This window comes from Oncorhynchus masou, chromosome 29 (assembly GCF_036934945.1).
Source record: "Oncorhynchus masou masou isolate Uvic2021 chromosome 29, UVic_Omas_1.1, whole genome shotgun sequence".
Lineage (NCBI taxonomy): Eukaryota > Metazoa > Chordata > Actinopteri > Salmoniformes > Salmonidae > Oncorhynchus > Oncorhynchus masou.
This window is the reverse complement of record NC_088240.1, coordinates 32,383,308-32,405,750: the sequence shown is the minus strand read 5'-3', so window position 1 is coordinate 32,405,750 and position 22,443 is coordinate 32,383,308. Positions and strand designations below refer to the sequence as shown.

Genomic DNA, 22,443 nt, shown 5'->3' with positions numbered 1-22,443 from the left:
CGTGTGCTCTGTTGTATCGGTTTTCATGCTACGTGTTATTGTGCACTTGTTATTACCGGTCTCGTCCTGTGTATTATTTAGAGGTTTTACACCTCACTATTGTTTGGGTTACATCCCTGTGTTATATATATATATATACATGTTTGTTTTTGGGCTTCGTCCCCATTGTTTTCATGATGTACTTGATTTTAGGTTCCTATCATTATACAGCGTGACAACAGGGGTGTCCATTGAAAGTAGACTAGAAACAACTGGAACCTAAAACACATCCACCATGAGCGCCCACTAAATTAGCCTAAGAACAGGCAAACCAAATTAAAACCCACACCGAACTTAGAGACAAGAAGCAAACCAAAAAGTGGAGCAAAACGAATACAGGGAAGATCAGATAATGGATTGTTTGTCTAGAAATCAAATAGGGAGAGCCAACTAAAGGTGTTAACCCTCCACATCGCTCAAGACCAACAGACAACACTTCTGTAAATTACAAAAGACGGAATCACAAAGCCATGTTAAGTTCGTAAGAAAACAAGCCTGTCTTTTTGGACTTTCAGGATTTAAAGACACTCGTACTTCTCAAGCAGTTCAAAAATTGCCTTCACGAAAAGGGTTGCTACCTACATCTATGAGCACAAGGATCTCACTCTTGAGAAAGCTGCAGTTCTTGTAGATGACCAAAGCACCCAGTAGTTATCTCTACGCAAAGAGCAATCCAGAGTAGTCACCTCCTACTGCGAGGTTTCAGTCCTTTTCTACAGTGCCCAAAGATAAGGATCGGCGCCAAACTGTTTTTTTTTTTGTATCTGCCAGTTTGTCATTACTACCGTGGGAAAGGACACATTGTCTCTGTGTCCTAAGTTAAAACATAAAAATAAGAGAGAGAAAAAGCAGTTTGTTCTTGTGGGAGCACTACAGCCCATTAAGTTTCTATTGTGACTGGTGTATCTCCTAAACAACATTTTGGATTGGATGTGCATGAACCCTTTGTTTCAGATGGGTTTGTGTTTCTGCAGATTGGCTATGCTGTTAAGTAGCTGGTGAATATACTGCGAGATACTGGGCAGCACAGTTATTCATTTGAAGGGTGTATTGCCTTTGTCTGACACTTCAAAAACTGGTTACAGTGTGTTAGTGCAAGGTGTGGAGTTGGGTTGCATGGAAGTTCTTTTGTATAATGTGGAACTTGAGTCTGATCGTTGGAGTGAGGCCTAGCCTACCAGTGACAGGGGTCTCATTCCTTTTGGGAAATTATTTGGCTGGAGTGAAGGTCGTGCCAAATCCTGTCATTTGTAAGGAACCCAGAGTAGAGGAACCTGATTGGTAATCAGAAAAGTACCCTAGAGTGTTCCCAGTGTGTGCTGTTACACGTGCTGTCTAAGAAAGTCGGTGGGAACAAGTCTAGTGTTGAGGAGGATGTCAACAATCCCACCATGGTAGATCTGTCTGAGACGTTTATGGGGGATCCTGATTTCAGTAAACCTCCTGAGTTGACCTCTCCCTTGAAAACCCCAAAGGTGGGTCTCCCGAGTGACGCAGTGGTCTAAGGCACTGCATCGCAGTGCAAGCTGTGCCACTAGAGATCCTGGTTTGAGTCCAGGCTCTGTCGCAGCCAGCCTTGATGGGGAGACCCATGGGGCGGCGCACATTTGGCCCAGCGTCATCCGAGTTAGGGGAGGGTTTGGCAAGGCAGGGATGTTCTTGTACCATCGCACACTAGTGACTCCTGTGGCAGGCAGGGTGCAGTGTACGCTGACACGGTCGCCAAGTGTACGGTGTTTCCTCCAACACATTGGTGTGGCTGGCTTCAGGATTAAGAGGGCATTGTGTCAAGAAGCGGTGCGGCTTGGCTGGGTTGTGTTTCGGAGGATGCACAGCTCTGGACCTTCGAGTTCGTATCGGAGTTGCAGCGATGGGACTGTAAGACTGTAACTACCAATTGGATACCAAGAAATTGGGGAGAAAAAAGGGTAATAAACAAAAAAAAGAAACCTCAATGGTGAGAGAGTGGGTTTACCGAAATCTCGGAAGCAGCTGATTGCTGAACAGAAAAAATAAGTTTCCTTCTCCCCTCTTTTTGCTGAGATACGTCCAGAGGAGTTTGATTAAATTGGTCCAATTTTTACCCCTTTTTCTCCCCAATTTCATGGTATCCAATTGTTTTAGTAGCTACTATCTTGTCTCATCACAACAACTCCCGTACTGGCTCGGTAGAGACGAAGGTTGAAGGTCATGTGTACTCCGATACACAACCCAACCAAGCCGCACTGCTTCTTAACACAGCGTGCATCCAACCCGGAAGCCAGCTGCACCAATGTGTCGGAGGAAACACTGTGCACCTGGCAACCTTGGTTAGCGTGCACTGCGCCCGGCCTGCCACAGGAGTTGTTGGTGCGCGATGAGTCAAGGATATCCCTACTGGCCAAACCGTGCAACGCTGGGCCAATTGGGCCGGTCGCGGCCAGTTGCGACAGAGCCTGGGCGCGAACCCAGAGTCTCTGGTGGCACAGCTGGTGCTGCAATACAGCGCCCTTAACCACTGCACCACCCGGGAGGCCCCCTGTTCCAGTTACGCTTTGACAAGAGATACTGAGGTTGGCTCACAATGGTAGTATGGCAGGCCATCTTGGGGTCAACAAGACGTATTACAGTATATTGCATAGATTCTTCTGGCCTGGTCTGAAACAAGACTTACTATAAATCCTGTTGTGCTTGCTAGCGGACGGGTAAACTGAACCAAGTTGAACCGGTTGCACCTTTGCTGCCTATTCCTGCTTTGGACAAACCTTTCAGCATGGTTCTGGTGGATTGTGTTGGTCCTTTGCCCATTTCCCAGAGGCCATTCCACAGAGAAAAATCACAGCTCTGTGTGTTGTTAAGGCCCTGGTGAAATAATTTTCAGCGTTTGAGCTCCCGCAGGTAGTGCAATCAAACAAAGGTTTGAATTTCATGTCAAAGGTCTTCCCACCACTGCTACAGCAATTGGGTGTTACCCACTGCCCCTCTAGTGCCTACCACCCAGAGTCTCAAGATGCTCTTGAGAGATTTTATCAGACTTTGAAGTCAATGTTAAGAGCTTACTGCTTTGAGTTTGAGAAAGACTGGGATGAATGGATCCCTCTTGTGCTGTTTTCAGCACAGGAGGTTGTTCAGGAATGTCTTGGTTTTAGTCCGAATGAGCTTGTGTTTGGACATCATGCCAGAGATCCTTTGACCTTGCTGAGAGAGAGGTTGCTGCAGGGCAACACCTTAAACACAAAAACAAATCGGTTGGAGCACGTTTGCGCTTTTCAAGACAGATTGCACCGCAAGTGTGAGTTTGCCAGTGAGAATCTGGAGAAGGCGCAAATGAAAATAAATTTTGGTACAATTGAAGGCCCGAAGCCGCACTTTTGATGTGGGTGACCAAGTCCTGAATTTGGAGTCACACTCAAAATTAAAGTGGAAAACCACACTACAGACTGATCCAACTTTGATGTAATGTCCTTAAAACAAGTCAAAATGAGGCTCAGTAGTGTGTGTGGCCTCCACGTGCCTGTATGACCTCCCTACAACGCCTGGGCATGCTCCTGATGAGGTGGCGGATGGTCTCCTGAGGGATCTCCTCCCAGACCTGGACTAAAGCATCCGTCAACTCCTGGACAGTTTGTGGTGCAACGTGGCGTTGGTGGATGGAGCGAGACATGATGTCCCAGATCTGCTCAATTGGATTCAGGTCTGGGGAACGGGCGGGCCAGTCCATAGCATCAATGCCTTCCTCTTGCAGGAACTGCTGACACACTCCAGCCACATGAGGTCTAGCATTGTCTTGCATTAGGAGGAACCCAGTGCCAACCGCACCAGCATATGGTCTCACAGGGGGTCTGAGGATCTCATCTCGGTACCTAATGGCAGTCAGGCTACCTCTGGCGAGCACATGGAGGGCTGTGCGGCCTCCCAAAGAAATGCCACCCCACACCATGACTGACCCACCACTAAACCGGTCATGCTGGAGGATGTTGCAGGCAGCAGAACGTTCTCCACGGCGTCTCCAGACTCTGTCACGTCTGTCAAATGTGCTCAGTGTGAACCTGCTTTCATCTGTGAAGAGCACAGGGCGCCAGTGGCGAATTTGCCAATCTTGGTGTTCTCTGGCAAATGCCAAACGTCCTGCACGGTGTTGGGCTGTAAGCACAACCCCCACCTGTGGACGTCGGGCCCTCATACCACCCTCATGGAGTCTGTTTCTGACCGTTTGAGCAGACACATGCACATTTGTGGAGGTCATTTTCCAGGGCTCTGGCAGTGCTCCTCCTTGCACAAAGGTGGAGGTAGCGGTCCTGCTGCTGGGTTGTTGCCCTCCTACGGCCTCCTCCACGTCTCCTGATGTACTGGCCTGTTTCCTGGTAGCGCCTCCATGCTCTGGACACTACGCAGACAGACACAGCAAACCTTCTTGCCACAGCTCACATTGAAGTTCCATCCTGGATGAGCTGCACTACCTGAGCCACTTGTGTGGGTTGTAGACTCTGTCTCATGCTACAACTAGAGTGAAAGCACCGCCAGCATTCAAAAGTGACCAAAACATCAGTCAGGAAGCATAGGAACTGAGAAGTGGTCTGTGGTCACCACCTGCAGAACCACTCCTTTATTGGGGGTGTCTTGCTAATTGCTGATAATTTCCACCTGTTGTCTATTCCATTTGCACAACAGCATGTGACATTTATTGTTAATCAGTGTTGCTTCCTAAATGGACAGTTTCATTTCACAGAAGTGTGATTGACTTGGAGTTACATTGTGTTGTTTAAGTGTTCCCTTTATTTTTTTGAGCAGTGTATATTTGCTTTGTTGTTATTTTACTATTTTACTTTTATTTTATGCACTATGAGATTATTCTTGTACATTGAAAAGCACTTTGCAAATATTTTAAGTAGTTAATCACTTTTCTTTGCCATGTAGTGGTGTAGCTAACTACTAGAACTACATTACTCCTTTGGCAATAAAACATGTAAGAAAATATGGGTAAAATATGCAATAACGTCCTTTCTTTTTCGGCATCAAACCTGGCTAATTCTTACTTGAAAATCATTTTTTGTGTTTAACATGCTAAATGATTCATTCTTTGTCATTTAGTTATTGCAATTTGTTGTCTATGACATTTCAGAATTACATATGATACATTTTGACGAAGTAATTTGGATGTAGTGAACTACATTTTCATGGTAACTTTAGTTAAGTTTAGTTATTTACTACATTTTTTTTGCTTTAGTGTAGCTTAACGTCTTCCAGTGTGAAGTAATTAGCAGCTTGGTTAACTATATTTTCAGAGTAGCTTCTCCAACACTGGTCATTAATCACATACTGTACATCATTGTCAAGATACAGACTTGCTGAAGAAGCTATTTGGGTTAATAGCTGGGTTGACAATGGTATATAGAATCAATTGATCCCAGATGATATTACACACCAGTTACATCAATCAAAACAAAAGTATGCAATTAGGAGCTTTAATCCAAATCAAAGGCCCACTTGTAACTCTGCCTGAGTTTCTTCTGATAGCTACATGTGGTATTGTATGTCCACTTATACAGTGATATTTGAAGCAGCAGAACCAAAATGGTATCAATCCTGTGTCTATCATCTCTGACCTGAGCATCTTCTCATTAGAATTTTAAAATGTTCAGAATGAAGAGCTATCTCAATATATAAAGCACTGCTTCTGTAAGAATAATTGAGGTATGGCCTTTTCCTTGGTTTTTGTCCAATCAAATGACGATTAAACAAGCGGCATCGTTATATGGGTGAACAACTTGATTGTCTCCCGAGTGGCGCAGCTGTCTGGCACTCCAGACACCCTGGTTCGAATCCAGGTTGTATCACAACCGGCCGTGATTGGGAGTCCCAAAGGGCAACACACCATTGGCCCAGCGTCGTCTGGGTTTGGCCGAGGTAGGCCGTCATTGTAAAATAAGAATTTGTTCTTAACTGACTTGCCTAGTTAAGTAAAGGTTACATCAAAATAAAAAATTGGACATGTAAAATGAGGGGATTTGATCAATTCGGCGGTCGGGTCGGCGTGTTTTGCACAGGGTGAAAGTTGATTACATTCGTTTAAAAAATAAACTGTTCGGTGAGTGTATGTTTTATGGAAACTAGAAGTATGTTTCCGGACGATACACCATGCTGCCTTGTTGACGACATGACCACGCGACGTAGATTACGGCGTTCATGTCTCACTGCTATTGCCCGGGTCACCTCACCGGCCCATGGGCAGGTGTCCCGCGGCTCAGAATGATCGAATGCGCCCATTGAACGATGGGAGACGGTCATTCTTAATTATTCATATTTTGAAGACCAATAAGGATGAATATGTATGTTTTTATCTGAATGTATTTATTTGTCAGAATAATTTAAATTTACGCGTTTTTGAACCAATGGCCATTGAGAAATTCCCCTCGTTTTGATTACACGCCCAATAGTAATTTAAGGAATTCTGTAAGTGGGTGGGTCAGCTGTGCATGCTAGGTAGCCGTGTTCAGAACAGATGGCTGTAGTGGTTGCGAGTGGTACGCAGAACTGGCCGGTGGGGACGAGGGGATAACGGAGGATCCTGAGGTCGAAGGTTATGGGGGTGGGGTCGAAGATGAACTTCGGGAAGACTTGAACAGATTGACTTCGATAAATGATTTGAACCGCTCCGGCTTTGATTTCTTTATCAAGACGGCAGCTACGTGAACAAAAGCCTCATTGGCGTCTGATCCTGGGATTGGGAATCAAAGAAGGGACTGGCGTGAGAGATCTAATTTACTTCGGACAATTGGGAACCGACGGTTGAAAACTGGTTGCATATGCGTGGAGTAGTTATATTGTTTAAAGGGACTAGCTAATCGCTCAAACAGTGTTCCGTTGCTGCTACAGCTAGCTTGCTGACTTTCTTGTAAAGGAATGTCCAATGGATGAATGGACAGCCACTTGTATTGCTCGGGTTTAAACAGCTTCTTGATGACCTCGGTGTTACAAATGATTTATGTTAAGTAGCGAGCAACCTTGTTTTTGCTCCATGTATCTAATATAGTATACACAAAGAAACAATATCGATTTTTTTTTTGCAGTCAGCAATCTTGATTAATGCATGGTGCGGAAGGAGAACAGGCAAGCACACCCTCATGGACAGAAGTGCAATTTATTGATATTTCTTGTCAGCAATTTTGTTTATACTTTAATATTTTCTCTGTTTTCAATGTTTTTTTGTAGCTGAATGATAAGCGTATGCATTTGTTGGTAGCTGAAACTAGCTAGCTGGCATACCTGATTTGAAGGAATTTTGCACTACTCTTGATTCTAAAATAGTATTGAAGTTATTCCTCGTGTGGAATGGGGAATACGATAGCATGCTGCGTGTCCCCGGAGAGAAGCCCAAAGTTACCAAGGCAACTGGCGGACCGCCAGGAAGACTACCAAATAAGCACGAACGTGAGGGACTACACCGGCCCGTACCTGCAGCACATTAGCGACAGAGAGGAACCTAACGGTAGGTGTCACGCTTGCACATTTGGGATTAGCTGCTGTAGTAGAGATACTAAAGGTACAATATTCTGATTAGTTTTACACCCATTTAGCCTTTTGAGCCCACCATTTCTCATACACCTCTCTCAGGTCTGTAGCCAATTGAATTACATGCCCATAAAGTTGGGTGTGATGAGGCTGCCTGGGAAGGACGGGTGTTTGATCCAGGCAAATAACAGCGCGGGTGGGCTATTGCAGCAGAGACCACACCGGGTTCCACTTCTATCAGAGGAAAAACAAGAAGTGGTTCCAGTGGGCACATGATCACCAAAACTGGACAATTGGAAAAACATTGCCTGGTCTGACGAATCCCAGTTCCTGTTGCATCATGCTGATGGCAGTCAGGATTTGGCGCAAGCAGCATTATTGGAGTGGAACCCGGTGTGGTCATCTGCTGTAACATGGCCCTATCCTGCCTGGTCTCAACGGTACAGGCTGTTGATGTAATTGTGTGGGGAATGTTTTCCTGGCACACATTAGGTCCCTTGATACCAATTGAGAAACATTTCCATGCCCCAAAGAATTCCGGCTGTTCTGGAGGCAAAGTCTGACCCGGTACTAAATGGGTGTACCTGAAATGTGGATGTACACTCACTAGCGTTTTAGGTATGCCATTTACCAGATGCTTTTATCCAAAGCGACTTAGTCATGCATTTATACATTTTACATATGGTTGGTCCTGGGAATCAAACCCACTACCCTGGCATTACAAGCGCTATGCTCTACCAACTGCACTACAAAGGACCACATTTAGTGTACTACCAGAACCCTATGGGCCCTTGTCAAAAGTACTGCACTATGGCATAGGGTGCCATTTGTGTGGTGAGGCTGGCTGGCTGGTTGGTGTAATATGACACAGACCCCCAAGGATCTATTCCCCAACACTGCCAGATATCCCGGGCATCCTGATGACGCTATACCACAGGACAGCTGCCTCACTCACACACATAATCAAGGGGAAAAGCTGTTTTAAACCAATACTATGTACACTATGCTCTGATAAGCAGTGTTATGTTGCTACAGTATAACTATTTTAACCCTCAGTGAGTATAAGACCCCTTGTGCCTATGGGTGACACCCATGTGATTGCATTGCATGCCTTGCAGCTTGGGATATCCTCCTCATGAAAGAATTGCAGCAATGTTTCAGGGATGTTTTGTCTTAGCGGTCCTTGCCATAAACGGATGATTGAATCCTTGATAGAGCCACTGATCTCTGCAACGCCTTACCCACCACCCTACCGTAACAGACAGAGGCATTCCCTTGAGAGAGCACCCCCCCGGTTTATTTTGGACTTCAGAGAGAGCGAGGGTCTGCCTGTCTACTAGCACTAAGCCTTGTGTGTTATACCCAGCTGTTGTAAGACTGACCCTGGGTCAGGGTTAGATGATCTGTTCCTCTTTGTGTCCTTATGTAGTAGTGCTTTTTAAAAATGTAGGTAAAAAAAATAATCTTTTTTTTTTTTACCGACACGTTGGTTATTTTTCATTTTTAAACAACAAATTGACTGACTTTGGTTAAAGTATTTGAATTCCATGTTCTTTTTTTGTTGTTGGGTGAGCTCAATAGGTGCTGCAGTTTCTCTAGAGATAAATCAGATCAAGCTCAAACGGTGTGATGTAGTTGTCGTTTCCAACATAGTTTATACATAGTTTACCGCAGACAACTTGATAATTAACTACAATGACCATAGTCCATTGACTGGTAAACTTGTCCAGTCTTTCTTTTACGCCTGCTACATAGGAGACAGAAGAATCCACGATCAAGAGAGCAGTTATTTCATGAGGCATCTTTACCTGAAAATACATTATCTAAGTGATTAATAATTGGTATTCAACAGTTACAAAAGTGTTCTTATTTACTTTGAACTACTAAAATAGTGGTTTTGTTAGACGGCATAGGAAACAGCTCTATAGAGATGATTTGGAATGAAATACAAGTTATCAAATAAAATATGTTAAATACACAACCTGAAATATTTGTATTAAATACTGTGAATAACTGATTGTTAATAAGCGTCATGGGTATGGCAGTCACTACCGTCATGGGACTTTTATTCATTGTTTTATTGTGTTTTTACAGCATTCAACCCACATAATGCATAGTGCATTTCATGTTTTAAAAACAATTATCGAAACCGAAAATCTTTATTTTTTTAATAACCTAACCGACCTCAAAAAGCACTAATTGCTCAGCACTATTATGAAGACAGTCCTCCAGCTTTTCATCACAGGTCTAGGACCAGCTGTAGGTGGATGATAAAGAGTAGTAGACTGAACTGAGGGTAGATCACCTGATAAGGGCCACTCATGCCAAAGTGTTGTCTTGTGTGAGCCAGGAACTGAGAAGTTTTGGAGCATAATCACCATGTGCAGAGACTTCAGACAGCCACTCTTCGGCCTAGCGCCAGTGACACATTTTTAGCACAATAGACTACATCACCATCACAGCCTGCTCACCCTGGTTCGGGCAGCCCACACATCCTGCTGTCTGAACTGTGAAGGCCAATAGGCCATTGATCTCACAGCAAGGACCTTCCTCTAATCAATAGAGTGGTTATCAGTGCTGTCTGCTCTGCCTGCCCTACTACTGCTGTCCCTTCAGCCTAGAGCCTAGGACTCAAAGCACATTTCTGCACAAGCAGGCAATGAAGGCTATTTTCGTTCTTACTCGATCACTTATGTTAGTCATATTTGGATGATTACTAGTAATGGCGGAAAAAATCGATAGTTTCATATCACAATATTATTTTTGCACTAGTTGGCTGTACATGCAACATTTGTACTCCAAATACGTCATCCACCTGAATCATGTAGATGTTTCTGTCCTCTTCTGTGCAGCTCCATCACTGCAAAAAAAATATTTGATGTGGTTTCTGTTACATTTGTTTTAATTATTGGAGCGGCTCGCAGCGCGAGCAAAGTAGATACTAGGTACATTTTTATTTAGCATGTAAGAACAAACAGGCCAGTCAGACTAGGCTTTGCTGTCACGCAGCCTGTGAGTGACAGTGACAGAGGAAAAACGGAGCAGTGAGTGACGGTTGTGCTTTCGCATTTACATCACTGAATCAAAACACAAAAATCCAAACATGGCATGGGGCCCCCATTGCTTTTGAGTCACTCGGATAGTATAAGAACACCGCATGAGCCATGGCAAAATGGGATGAATACGAGTGAAGGGGGCTGAATGAAGTAATCTGTGTATCCATTTTGTATGACCACTGGTTATGACTCAGAAGACCTTTGCCTGCTGCAGCAGAGTAGTAGGTCCAGGAGCATGGCAGATTCTAGTGGGTAACATGCTAACCATGGCTTGACCTCCTTAGTGTTGAGAGATACTGTATGCCCGCCTGGCTCCAACTCCACTCAACATCCCATTCCTGGCATCACATGGCAGTGGCATACTTCTTAAACTGGAGCAGTGGAGCCGGGACAGAAATACCATGACGGGCACAGACGGTGCTCAGCGGGCATGGGATTCCCCGGCAGGAAGACTCCAGTCCATGTAGAGGTCAGGGCGTGAATGGTAGATGCTGGTGGAGGGAGGAGCTGTGTGGCTGGGTAGGGGAGCTGAGGCTCCATCTTATCTAGGATGCAGTAATCACTTGATGTCTGACATACTCTAATCTGTATTTTATTTAACCTTTTAACGAGGTAAGTCAGGTAAGAACAAATTCTTATTCACAATGACTGCCTACCCCAGCCAAACCCTTACCCGGACAACGCTGGGCCAATAGGGCAGTGCACAATGGTATTCCTGATCACTGCCGGTTGTAATACAGCCTGGAATCGAACCACGGTCTGTAGTGATGCCTCTAGCACTGAGATGCAGTGCCTTAGACCGCGCCACTCGGGAGCCCAGGGGCTCATAATCCCAGACAGCGTGCCATTTATCTGATCGGTAGTGGCAGACGTGTGTATGTCGCACTGTATTTTGTTGCAACCAAGTCTACCTCGGCAGTTCTCAACCTTTTCTGTTCCGGGGACCACCAAATCACAAATATTTTAGTGGTCAAATTAAGAGTACATTTTATCAGTGACTGTAACACATTCAAAGGCCTATTGTAATATCAAATGGCTTATTACAAAAACATTACCTCCAGTACCCCACGGATCAATAGCGGTCGGACCACAGGTTGAAAACCACAGGTTTTACCTGTTGGTCCAAGTTATCCATGACCCTTGTCTATGCTTTGCAAAGCGCACACGCTGTTCGGTAGCATGTTTGCAGATGGGCAGGCATGACTGGCACAGGCACCCCTCCTCTCTGCTCTACCTTCTGTTTCTCAGCATGCTGGCCAGTATGGGTGGAGCTTAAGGAGTGCAGACCCAGTGTTCTCCAGAGACTCCAGACAAAGGCCTCATTGTTGCCCCCCCTCACTGCCAGTCCCATACCATCATCCCGCGCCCCTGCCACAGCCTGAGTGGACGGGGGGGTATGCTGGCTCTGCCAAGCCAACCCGCCTGACCTGATATTCCCCTGGCCCTGCCTGCCACGTTCCACACCAGGGGCTCACAATCCCAGACAGAGAGGCAGCTGTTAATACATTACGGTTGGTTCAGGTTGTCTAATCGCTAAGCCTAACCATTGAACCTGTGTGTAATGGACCCATTATGTGGTGTAGTTTCAAATGAGGTCATCAAATCGATCTCTATCATTTAGAATGTGATGCTGCTGCTGTCCAAGAGTGTTTGGTTACATAGCCTGGCTGTCCTATACACATTTGTTTTAATTTATGTATTCATTCATGCATTCCTCTAATTGGGTAATAGTATGCATTCAGGTCACTGTACTGTCTTTATGGAGCATCAGGTCTAATTTTCTTCTCACTGGCCTCGGGTCAACATACTGGCCTCGGGTCAACATACTGGCCTCCAGGGAACTAAGAGTTTACACAGGCTGTTCTCTGTATCACTAACCAAGGAATAAGTCAGTCTCTTCAGTAACAGTCTGTATCATTATCCCTCTTTTTATCTACTGTTTTCTATTGGTCCATGGTGACTTTGTGTTCCAGAACTGGCCCAGGAGTCCCACCCATCAAACCATGCCCGACTCAGCACCATCTTCCTCAGCAAGTCCAGGACAGACTGTGAGTGTAAGTAATCTACCCTGCTCGCATCACATCACACGAGACAGGATCATGATGCCGTGAGAGTCCATACGGCACACATCTCAAACTCTCGTCTTATGCACTTCAGCTACTTGGTTCGGTGGTAACTCGTCCTCCCCACCACCAATGTCTCTGCTCTAGCACGCTATGTAAAGAGATGATACTTAGGCTACTGTAAGTGACTTCTATGTTCCCCCATAAGCACAATGTGACTGTTCCTCGTCCTTTCTATGTGACTGTTCCTCGTCCTTTCCCTTTCTATGTGACTGTTCCTTGCCCTTTCGCTTTCTATGTGACTGTTCCTCGCCCTTTCGCTTTCTATGTGACTGTTCCTCGCCCTTTCTATGTGACTGTTCCTCGCCCTTTCTATGTGACTGTTCCTCGCCCTTTCTATGTGACTGTTCCTCGCCCTTTCCCTTTCTATGTGACTTTCCCTTTCTGTGTGACTTACTTTCCCTTTCCGCGCGACTGTTACTCGGCCCCTTTCCGCGCGACTGTTACTCGGCCCCTTTCCGCGCGACTGTTTCTCGGCCCCTTTCCGCGCGACTGTTTTGTCTGAGTCTGATACGGCCTATTTTCTTTTTCCTTCCAGTGCAAGACAAGAGTAAAAGCAATCACATAAACCATGTTAGTCATGTAAGTATTTAATGGTTAGGTTGGGTTTTTGTCAACCAACAATAATTAAGGTTGTGTGTGTGTGTGGGGGGTGTGTGTGTGTGTGGGGGGGGGGGGGTAGCAGTATGAGTAAGCAGTATGATGTCATTGTCACCTGGGGTCATCAGATGCCATCAGATGGCTCTGGCAGATGAGACACCAAAACATTGTGTCCCAACTCTGGAGGGCAACGCCAAACTAATACATATGCACATTTAACTCTCTCACATCACACCTGATTGGTCAGCTTTTTAAAGGATCTGGGCAGAGGGTTGGTTGACATTATGGCTGCCCTCTTAATCTTTGTTGACTCTGACCTCTATTTAATATCCCCACTGTGGAAACGAACTAATTGCCAAGACTTTTAGACCTGGTCAAATACCCTACTGTGTGTGTGTGTGTTCATGGAGCCTATGTGCTTGTGGTGAACAGACTGTAGCCCCTGTAGTAGGTGGTTGTGGTGTCCGGTCAGCTTGAAGACAAACACAATTAAACAGGAGACCTGGTATGAATGTTTTGAGTGTGTCCACTGTCCTTCCTCAACTACACCTCTGTATTATAGTGACTGCCCAGACCCAAGATTACATGGCCTAGTTCATCCACATTTCAAACCTTACCTTTTACCTTGGAGGTAGTTTGTCAGGAGTTACTGCAACCAATTGGTGATGTCATTATTATGCTATAGCCACCACAGGCTAGCATCAATTACCTCAAAGGGATAGGGTTCAATATAGCACTGTCTGACTTCCAAGACAACTTCCACTGAATGTCACACATTTCCTTTTGCAGACCTCTCCTCTCTCTAAGAAGTACAGTTCCTGTTCCACCATCTTTATCGATGACAGCACGGTCAGCCAGCCCAACCTGAAAAGCACAATAAAACGGTGGCTACCTGCTACCTTCATATGCACATACACGGCATGTACCTTTTCTAGTTGAACACAGGTCCTAATGAATTATCTTTCTCCTCTTCCAGTGTTACACTAGCGATATACTACCACATTAAAAACAGGTGAGTGGCAGTGTTTTGACTTGGTTCATTTTGAGTATACGTAGGTAGTAGGCATTATGGATCTGTTGGTGATCTCTGGGCCTGGAAAAATGTCTGTGTATTGCGGTTTGGGACAGTGTGGTTCAGCGTGGTGTTCTCTCGCTCCCTCTCTGTCTCAGGGACTCTGACAGGTCACTGGACATTTTCGATGAGAAGATGCACCCCTTATCGGTGAGTGGGCAGTTCCAGTTTTGCCATAATCCTCTGGGTTTGCAGAATCTTATGTATTCCAAAGAATAGCTTCTGATATCGGTTTACATCCTAACAGAGATCTGTAGTGGATCTACTGTTGGCTGTACTGGTGTGTCTGCCCTTGTCTACATCAATATCTGGTATCAGCCAGTCTCCCCACTCCCTTCTAGACCTTACACTGTAACTTTATGCCATAGTCCAGCCCAGTGCACCTCTAGCTCGAATTTCAGCATAAAACACACCACTGCAGGGTGATTGAATAAGATTTAGTTTAGCTAGTAGGAAACTCAACATGAACCTAAATTTAGAAATTACTTTTTATTTTTATTTATTTTCTTAACAGTTGAAGTGGGAAGTTTACATACACTTAGGTTGGTTATTTAAAACACATTTTTCAACCACTCCACACATTTCTTGTTAACAAACTATAGATTTGACAAGTCGGTTAGGACATCTACTTTGTCCATGACACAAGTCATTTTCCAACAGTTGTTTACAGACAGATTATTTCACTTATAATTCACTGTATCACAATTCCAGTGTGTCAGAAGTTTAAATACACAAAGTTGACTGTGCCTTTAAACTGCTTGGAAAATTCCAGAAAATGATGTCATGGCTTTAGAAGCTTCTGATAGGCTAATTGGCATCATTTGAGTCAATTGGAGGTGTACCTGCGGATGTATTTCAAGGCCTACCTTCAAACTCAGTGCCTCTTTGCTTGACATCATGGGAAAATCAAAAGAAATCAGTCAAGACATCCAGGAACAAAAATGTACAAGTATAAACACCATGGGACCACGCAGCTGTCATACCGCTCAGGAAGGAGACACGTTCTGTCTTCTAAAGATGAAGGTACTTTGGTGCGAAAAGTGCAAAAACAGTGCCTTGCGAAAGTATTCGGCCCCCTTGAACTTTGCAACCTTTTGCCACATTTCAGGCTTCAAACATAAAGATATAAAACTGTATTTTTTTGTGAAGAATCAACAACAAGTGGGACACAATCATGAAGTGGAACGACATTTATTGGATATTTCAAACTTTTTTTTAACAAATCAAAAACTGAAAAATTGGGCGTGCAAAATTATTCAGCCCCTTTACTTTCAGTGCAGCAAACTCTCTCCAGAAGTTCAGTGAGGATCTCTGAATGGTCCAATGTTGACCTAAATGACTAATGAGGATAAATACAATCCACCTGTGTGTAATCAAGTCTCCGTATAAATGCACCTGCACTGTGATAGTCTCAGAGGTCCGTTAAAAGCGCAGAGAGCATCATGAAGAACAAGGAACACACCAGGCAGGTCCGAGATACTGTTGTGAAGAAGTTTTTAAAGCCGGATTTGGATACAAAAAGATTTACCAAGCTTTAAACGTCCCAAGGAGCACTGTGCAAGCGATAATATTGAAATGGAAGGAGTATCAGACCACTGCAAATCTACCAAGACCTGGCCGTCCCTCTAAACTTTCAGCTCATACAAGGAGAAGACTGATCAGAGATGCAGCCAAGAGGCCCATGATCACTCTGGATGAACTGCAGAGATCTACAGCTGAGGTGGAAGACTCTGTCCATAGGACAACAATCGGTCGTATATTGCACAAATCTGGCCTTTATGGAAGTGGCAAGAAGAAAGCCATTTCTTAAAGATATCCATAAAAAGTGTTGTTTAAAGTTTGCCACAAGCCACCTGGGAGACACACCAAACATGTGGAAGAAGGTGCTCTGGTCAGATGAAACCAAAATTGAACTTTTTGGCAACAATGCAAAACGTTATGTTTGGCGTAAAAGCAACACAGCCCATCACCCTGGACACACCATCCCCACTGTCAAACATGGTGGTGGCAGCATCATGGTTTGGGCCTGCTTTTCTTCAGCAAGGACAGGGAAGATGGTTAAAATTGATGGGAAGATGGATGGAGTCAAATACAGGACCATTCTGGAAGAAAACCTGATGGAGTCTGCAAAAGACCTGAGACTGGGATGGAGATTTGTCTTCCAACAAGACAATGATCCAAAACATAAAGCATAATCTACAATGGAATGGTTCAAAAATAAACATATCCAGGTGTTAGAATGGCCATGTCAAAGTCCAGACCTGAATCCAATCGAGAATCTGTGGAAAGAACTGAAAACTGCTGTTCACAAATGCTCTCCATCCAACCTCACTGAGCTCGAGCTGTTTTGCAAGGAGGAATGGGAAAAAATTTCAGTCTCTCGATTAGCAAAACTGATAGAGACATACCCCAAGCTGTAATCGCAGCAAAAGGTGGCGCTACAAAGTATTAACTTAAGGGGGCTGAATAATTTTGCACGCCCAATTTTTCAGTTTTTGATTTGTTAAAAGTTTGAAATATTCAATAAATGTTGTTCCACTTCATGATTGTGTCCCACTTGTTGTTGATTCTTCCCAAAAAAATACAGTTTTATATCTTTATGTTTGAAGCCTGAAATGTGGCAAAAGGTCGCAAAGTTCAAGGGGGCCGAAGACTTTCGCAAGGCACTGTAAATCCCAGAACAACAACAAAGGACCTTGTGAAGATGCTGGTGGAAACGGGTACAAAAGTATCTATAGCCACAGTAAAACGAGTCATATCAACATAACCTGAAAGGCCGCTCAGCAAGGAAGAAGCCACTGCTCCAAAACCACCATTAAAAAAGCCAGACTACGGTTTGCAACTGCACATGGGGAAAAAGAACACCATTCCAACCGTGAAGCATGGAGGTGGCAGCATCATGTTGTGGGGGTGCTTTGCTGCAGGAGGGACTGGTGCACTTCACAAAATACATGGCTTCATGAGGGAGGAAAATTATGTGGATATATTGACGCAACATCTCAAGACATCAGTCAGGAAGTTAAAGCTTGGTCGCAAATGGGTCTTCCAAATGGACAATGACCCCAAGAATACTTCCAAAGTTGTGGCAAAATGGCTTAAGGACAACAAAGTCTAGGTATTGGAGTGGTCATCACAAAGCCCTGACCTCAATCCTATAAAACTTTTGTGGGCAGAACTGAAAATGCGTATGTGATCAAGGAGGCCTACAAACTTGACTCAGTTACACCAGCTGTGTCAGGAGGAATGGGCCAAAATTCACCCAACTTATTGTGGGAAGCTTGTGAAAGGCTACCTGAAACATTTGACCCAAGTTGAACAATTTATAGGCAGTACTACCAAATACTAATGGAGTGCATGTAATCTTCTGACCCACTGGGAATGTGATGAAATAAATAAAAGCTGAAATCGTTCTCTACTATTATCCTGACATTTCACATTGTTAATAAAGTGGTGATCCTAACTGACCTAAGACAGGGAATGTTGGATTAAATGTCAGAAATTGTGAAAAACTGAGTTTAAATGTATTTGGCTAAGGTGTATGTAAACTTCCGATTTCAACTGTAACTTGTTGAGAGTAGTCTATATGCCATTTAAGACTTAATGTGTTGAGTCTGGGCTGGTGTATCTGGGCTGGTGTATCATGTGAGGTTGGTGGCACCTTATTTGTGGAGGATTGGCTCGTGGTAATGAGTGGAATGGTATCAAATGCATTATGCACATGGTTTGATGCCATTCCATTAGCTTCTTTTCTAGCCATTATTATGAGCCGTCCTCCCCTCAGCAGCCTCCACTGGTGTTCATTGTATCTGTGTCTAACACGGTCTTCTCCCTGAAGAGAGAGCAGGTTCCTGGTGACTACTCTCGTACGGACCCCGAGCACAAACTCATCTACCGCTTTGTCAGAACTCTGTTCAGCGCTGCACAGCTCACTGCAGAGTGTGCCATTGTCACCTTGGTGAGTCCAGTCGGCACAATCAAAACCCATTATACACCCATGTATCAGCAGCGAATACATGATTAATCAACACGTATATGAAAGGATACAGTGGAGTCTGCTGAGGGGTGCATGGCTCATAATAGTGGCTGGAACGGTGCGTGTTTTTGATGTATTTGATACCATTCCGCTCCAGCCATTAACACAAGCCCCTCCCCAAATAAGGTTCCACCAACCTCCTGTGCTGTAGATGTATTCCGCTTGGGATTATTGTCCAAGAAAGTGAAGGCAACCTTCCTAATTGATTACCACCCCGTAGCACTCACGTCGGTACTCATGAAGTGCTTTGAAAGGCTGGTCATGGCTCACATCAACAGCATCCTCCCGGATACCCTAGACCCACTCCAATTTGCATACCGGCCCCAACAGATGTCGCAATCGCACTCCACACTGCCCTATCCCATCTGGACAAAGGAACACCTATGTGAGAATGCTGTTTGTTGACTATAGCTCAGCGTTCAACACCATAGTGCCCACGAAGCTCATCACTAAGCTAAGGACCCTGGGACTAAACACCTCCCTCTGCAACTGGATCCTGGACTTTCTGACTGGTTGCCCCCGGGTGGTAAGGGTAGGCAACAACACGTCTGCCACGCTGATCCTCAACACTGGGGCCCCTCAGGGGTGTGTACTTATTCCACTCCAGTACTCCTTGTTCACCCACAACTGCATGGCCAAACACAACTCCTACACCGTTATTAAGTTTGCTGACGACACAACAGTGGTCATCAACAACGAAGACCTCAATGTGAACAAGACAAAGGAGCTGTTCGTGGACTACAGGAAAAGGCGGGCAAAACCGACCCCCATTAACATCAACGGGGCTGTAGTGGAACGGGTCGAGAGTTTCAAGTTCCTTGGTATCCACATCACCAATGATCTATCATGATCCAAACACACCAAGACAGTTGTGAAGAGGGCACGACAAAACCTTTCCCCCTCAGGAGACTGAAAAGATTCGGCATGGGTCCCCAGATCCTCATAAGGTTCTACAGCTGCACCATCGAGAGCATCCTGTCCGGTTGCATTACCTCCTGGTATGGCAACTGCTCAGCATCTGACCATAAGACGCTAGAGGGTAGTGCGTACGGCCCAGTACGTCACTGGGGCCAAGCTCCCTGCCATCCAAGCCCATAAAATTGTCAGATCAGTCATCCAAGTCATAGACTGTTTTCTCTGCTACAGCACGGCAAGCGGTACAGGAGCGCCAAGTCTAGTACCAAAAGGCTCCTTAATAGTTTCTACCCCCAAGCCATAAGACTGCTGAACAACTAATCAAATGGTCACCGGACTATTACATTGACCCCCCCCCCCATTTGTTTTGTACACTGCTGCTACTTGCTGTTTATTATCTATGCATAGTCACTTCACCCCTACCTGCATGTACAAATGACCTCTAACCTGTACTCCCCCACACTGACTTGTTATTTTTTATTTTACTTTTACTTTAGTCTACTTGGTAAATATTTTATTAACTCTTTTTAAACTGCACTGTTTGTTAAGGACTTGTAAGCATTTCACGGTAAGATCTATATTTGTTGTATTCGGTGCATGTGACAGTTTGATTTGTTGTATTAACCTGCATCTGCACTAATGCACATCCAGAGGGCAGCAAAGTATTAGAAACAATTGATAAAGCACAGCAAGTCAAGTGAACAGAGCCTCATCTCAATGAACAGAGTAGACCTGCATTTGTTTATTACAATGTGATTGATTCTAATAAATCATCAATGACATGCCGTTACCCACAGATTGCGCTTATTTTCTTTGTTGTACCAATCACATTTCTGAAGCGAAATAGCCACCACAGGTTTATCAGCACAGGTTTATCTACCTCACCAGGTGTACCTGGAGCGTCTGCTGACCTACGCTGAGATGGACATCTGCCCATGTAACTGGAAGCGCATTGTACTGGGAGCCATCCTGCTGGCCTCCAAGGTGTGGGATGACCAGGCTGTCTGGAACATAGATTACTGCCAGATCCTCAAAGACATCACCGTGGAGGATATGTACGTCTGCCACAGTTGTCACTTATATAGAGTCATTACACACAATATGCCCTTTTACTATTGTGCCAACCTGAACCATACTGTGCTGGTTCAGATATCATCTTTTCACATTGGCAGTCATTCTTTTTGAGTCATGTCCAGGTGGAGGACAGACGTAGACCTCCTTCCTGTCTGATGATCAGTCATTGGCTGGTGGTCTGTAGACTGGTATAGTTGTCTTGTCTCTAGCTCTGATCAGGGCTGTGTGATGTGGGCCCCTGTGTTAGGATCAAACTGAGAGGAGACTACAGAGGGAGAGGGGCACGGAGGCTGAGTGAGGTTGTGTTCAGAAGGCAATCTCAAAGCAATCAGTAGGCTGCTCCTCACTACACTACTGGTCATCATCCTAGTAGGTTTTAGAGTGTTGTATGTCTCATTTGTTTAAGAGTACACGTGTGTGTACATGTTTTTCTGTGTGTGCGCTCTCCCTCTTCTCGCAGTCTAGTTTCATCTCCTCCATTGAAGTGCTCTTTGTGAGCTGGGCCGAGGACTGGCGGGGGTAGGAAAGGGGAGGGAGTGGAGTGGCTCTCACTGCTACTACATAATGGCCCCAGCCCTCGCCCGCTCCATTAGTTTCCCTGGGAGACCAGCCTTCCAATACACACACCAACCTTCAGCCACCCTGGCCCTCTTGTCTCCTTTCCCACAAAGCATCCTGGATGCTGTCTCCATGGTGACCGGCTTGCCGCTCCTATTCATTGTCGTGATGAGGGGGATCTGTGTAGGGAGAGACATGATATACCTGAAGCAAGCGGCTCTGTCAGAAAGCCAGTCTGGTCTTCACTGCAGGACAGTTAGAATGAATAGCCCTCATGTACTGTTCCCCTTGCTGCTCCAGGGAAAGACAAGTGGAGTTTGCTATTGATTTAGATTGATGCCCTGAGGGCTTGTCTGTGGATGAAGCTACCCCTGATCTAAAGTCCATTTGGCATTTCTCCCCCACTGATTGGCAGGGTTAGGATTTAATTTGGGGAGGTTGATCCTATAGCTGTGCCTAAGAGCAACTTTTACTAGGAATGTGTATATTAACCATGTTTCCCTCGCTCTCTCCCCTTTCAGGAACGAGATGGAACGCCAATTCCTGGAGCTGCTGCAGTTCCACATCAGTGTCCCGGCTTCTGTTTATGCCAAGTACTACTTCGACCTGCGCTCTCTGGCTGACGACAACAGCCCCCGCTTCCCCCTGGAGACACTCGGCAACGAGAGGGCACAAAAACTGGAGGCACGGCAATGAGGGGTAGTTAAAGGGTGGTGGGTAGGAGAGGGCTGTGATGGAGCTTACAGGTAGAGGTTTGAGAATGAGTCACAGAAAAGATGGTAGCAGAGAGTGACTCACAAGAATTGTAGAAAGGGAATTTAACCAGTCCATTAGGTTTGAAGCCACAGTGACTAGTCACTCATCCCTGTGTGTGTGTGTGTGTGTAGGCCATCTCCAGACTGTGTGAGGACAAGTATAAGGATTGGAGCAGAGCAGCCGTGAAGAGGTCCTTTAGTGCTGACAACCTGGTGGGCATCCGCTGCGCCAATGCTGTACTCTCATAGGCCAGCCATACTACAGCGCTGTTCTCTCATTGGACAAATGTCACTCGAATGCTGTTCTCTTATTGGACAGCCATACTCCAATGTTGTGCTCACTGGACAGCGACACAATATCTAACCTCTACAGCCTAACCAACAAACACTCCAGGATCCATAACCATGACTCGCCACCAACCCCTCTCAGGGATTTGACGTTGGCAGCCCCTCATGCCCACTCCCCTGACTGGCTGGTCCCAGACCCCTGTGCAAAATAACTTATTCACTACAGAGAGAAGAGTAGACTCTTTTCCTGTTTATTTAAAAAAAAAATGTATATATATTTGCTTACTATGTAGGCTGCTAGTTGTGACATTTTTGTTTTTTAAATGGAAAAATAATTTGCAGATGGAGTATTTTAAATAAACACTAATCATGAAACATCCGTGTGGCTTTCATTGGAGTGGAGATGAGACTATGCAAGAGTGGCACAGTGCATTGTAAA

At 45.1% G+C, this 22,443-nt stretch overlaps 1 protein-coding gene across 2 annotated transcripts; it reads left to right on the top strand.

Annotated features, from left to right (window-relative positions):
- Nucleotides 1-6,516: 6,516 nt before the first annotated feature.
- Nucleotides 6,517-22,379, top strand: LOC135519359 (cyclin-Y-like protein 1). Of its 2 annotated transcripts, XM_064944539.1 has the most exons (10): nt 6,517-7,507; nt 12,560-12,640; nt 13,248-13,291; nt 14,099-14,193; nt 14,286-14,321; nt 14,480-14,531; nt 18,217-18,336; nt 20,218-20,384; nt 21,483-21,645; nt 21,849-22,379. In XM_064944539.1, exons 1-10 carry the CDS (start codon nt 7,351-7,353, stop codon nt 21,963-21,965), a joined length of 1,032 nt encoding a protein of 343 aa, XP_064800611.1. In that variant the 5' UTR covers nt 6,517-7,350; the 3' UTR covers nt 21,966-22,379. The 2 variants fall into 2 exon arrangements, with proteins under 2 accessions (XP_064800611.1, XP_064800612.1); XM_064944540.1 differs by lacking the exon at nt 18,217-18,336.
- Nucleotides 22,380-22,443: the final 64 nt, after the last annotated feature.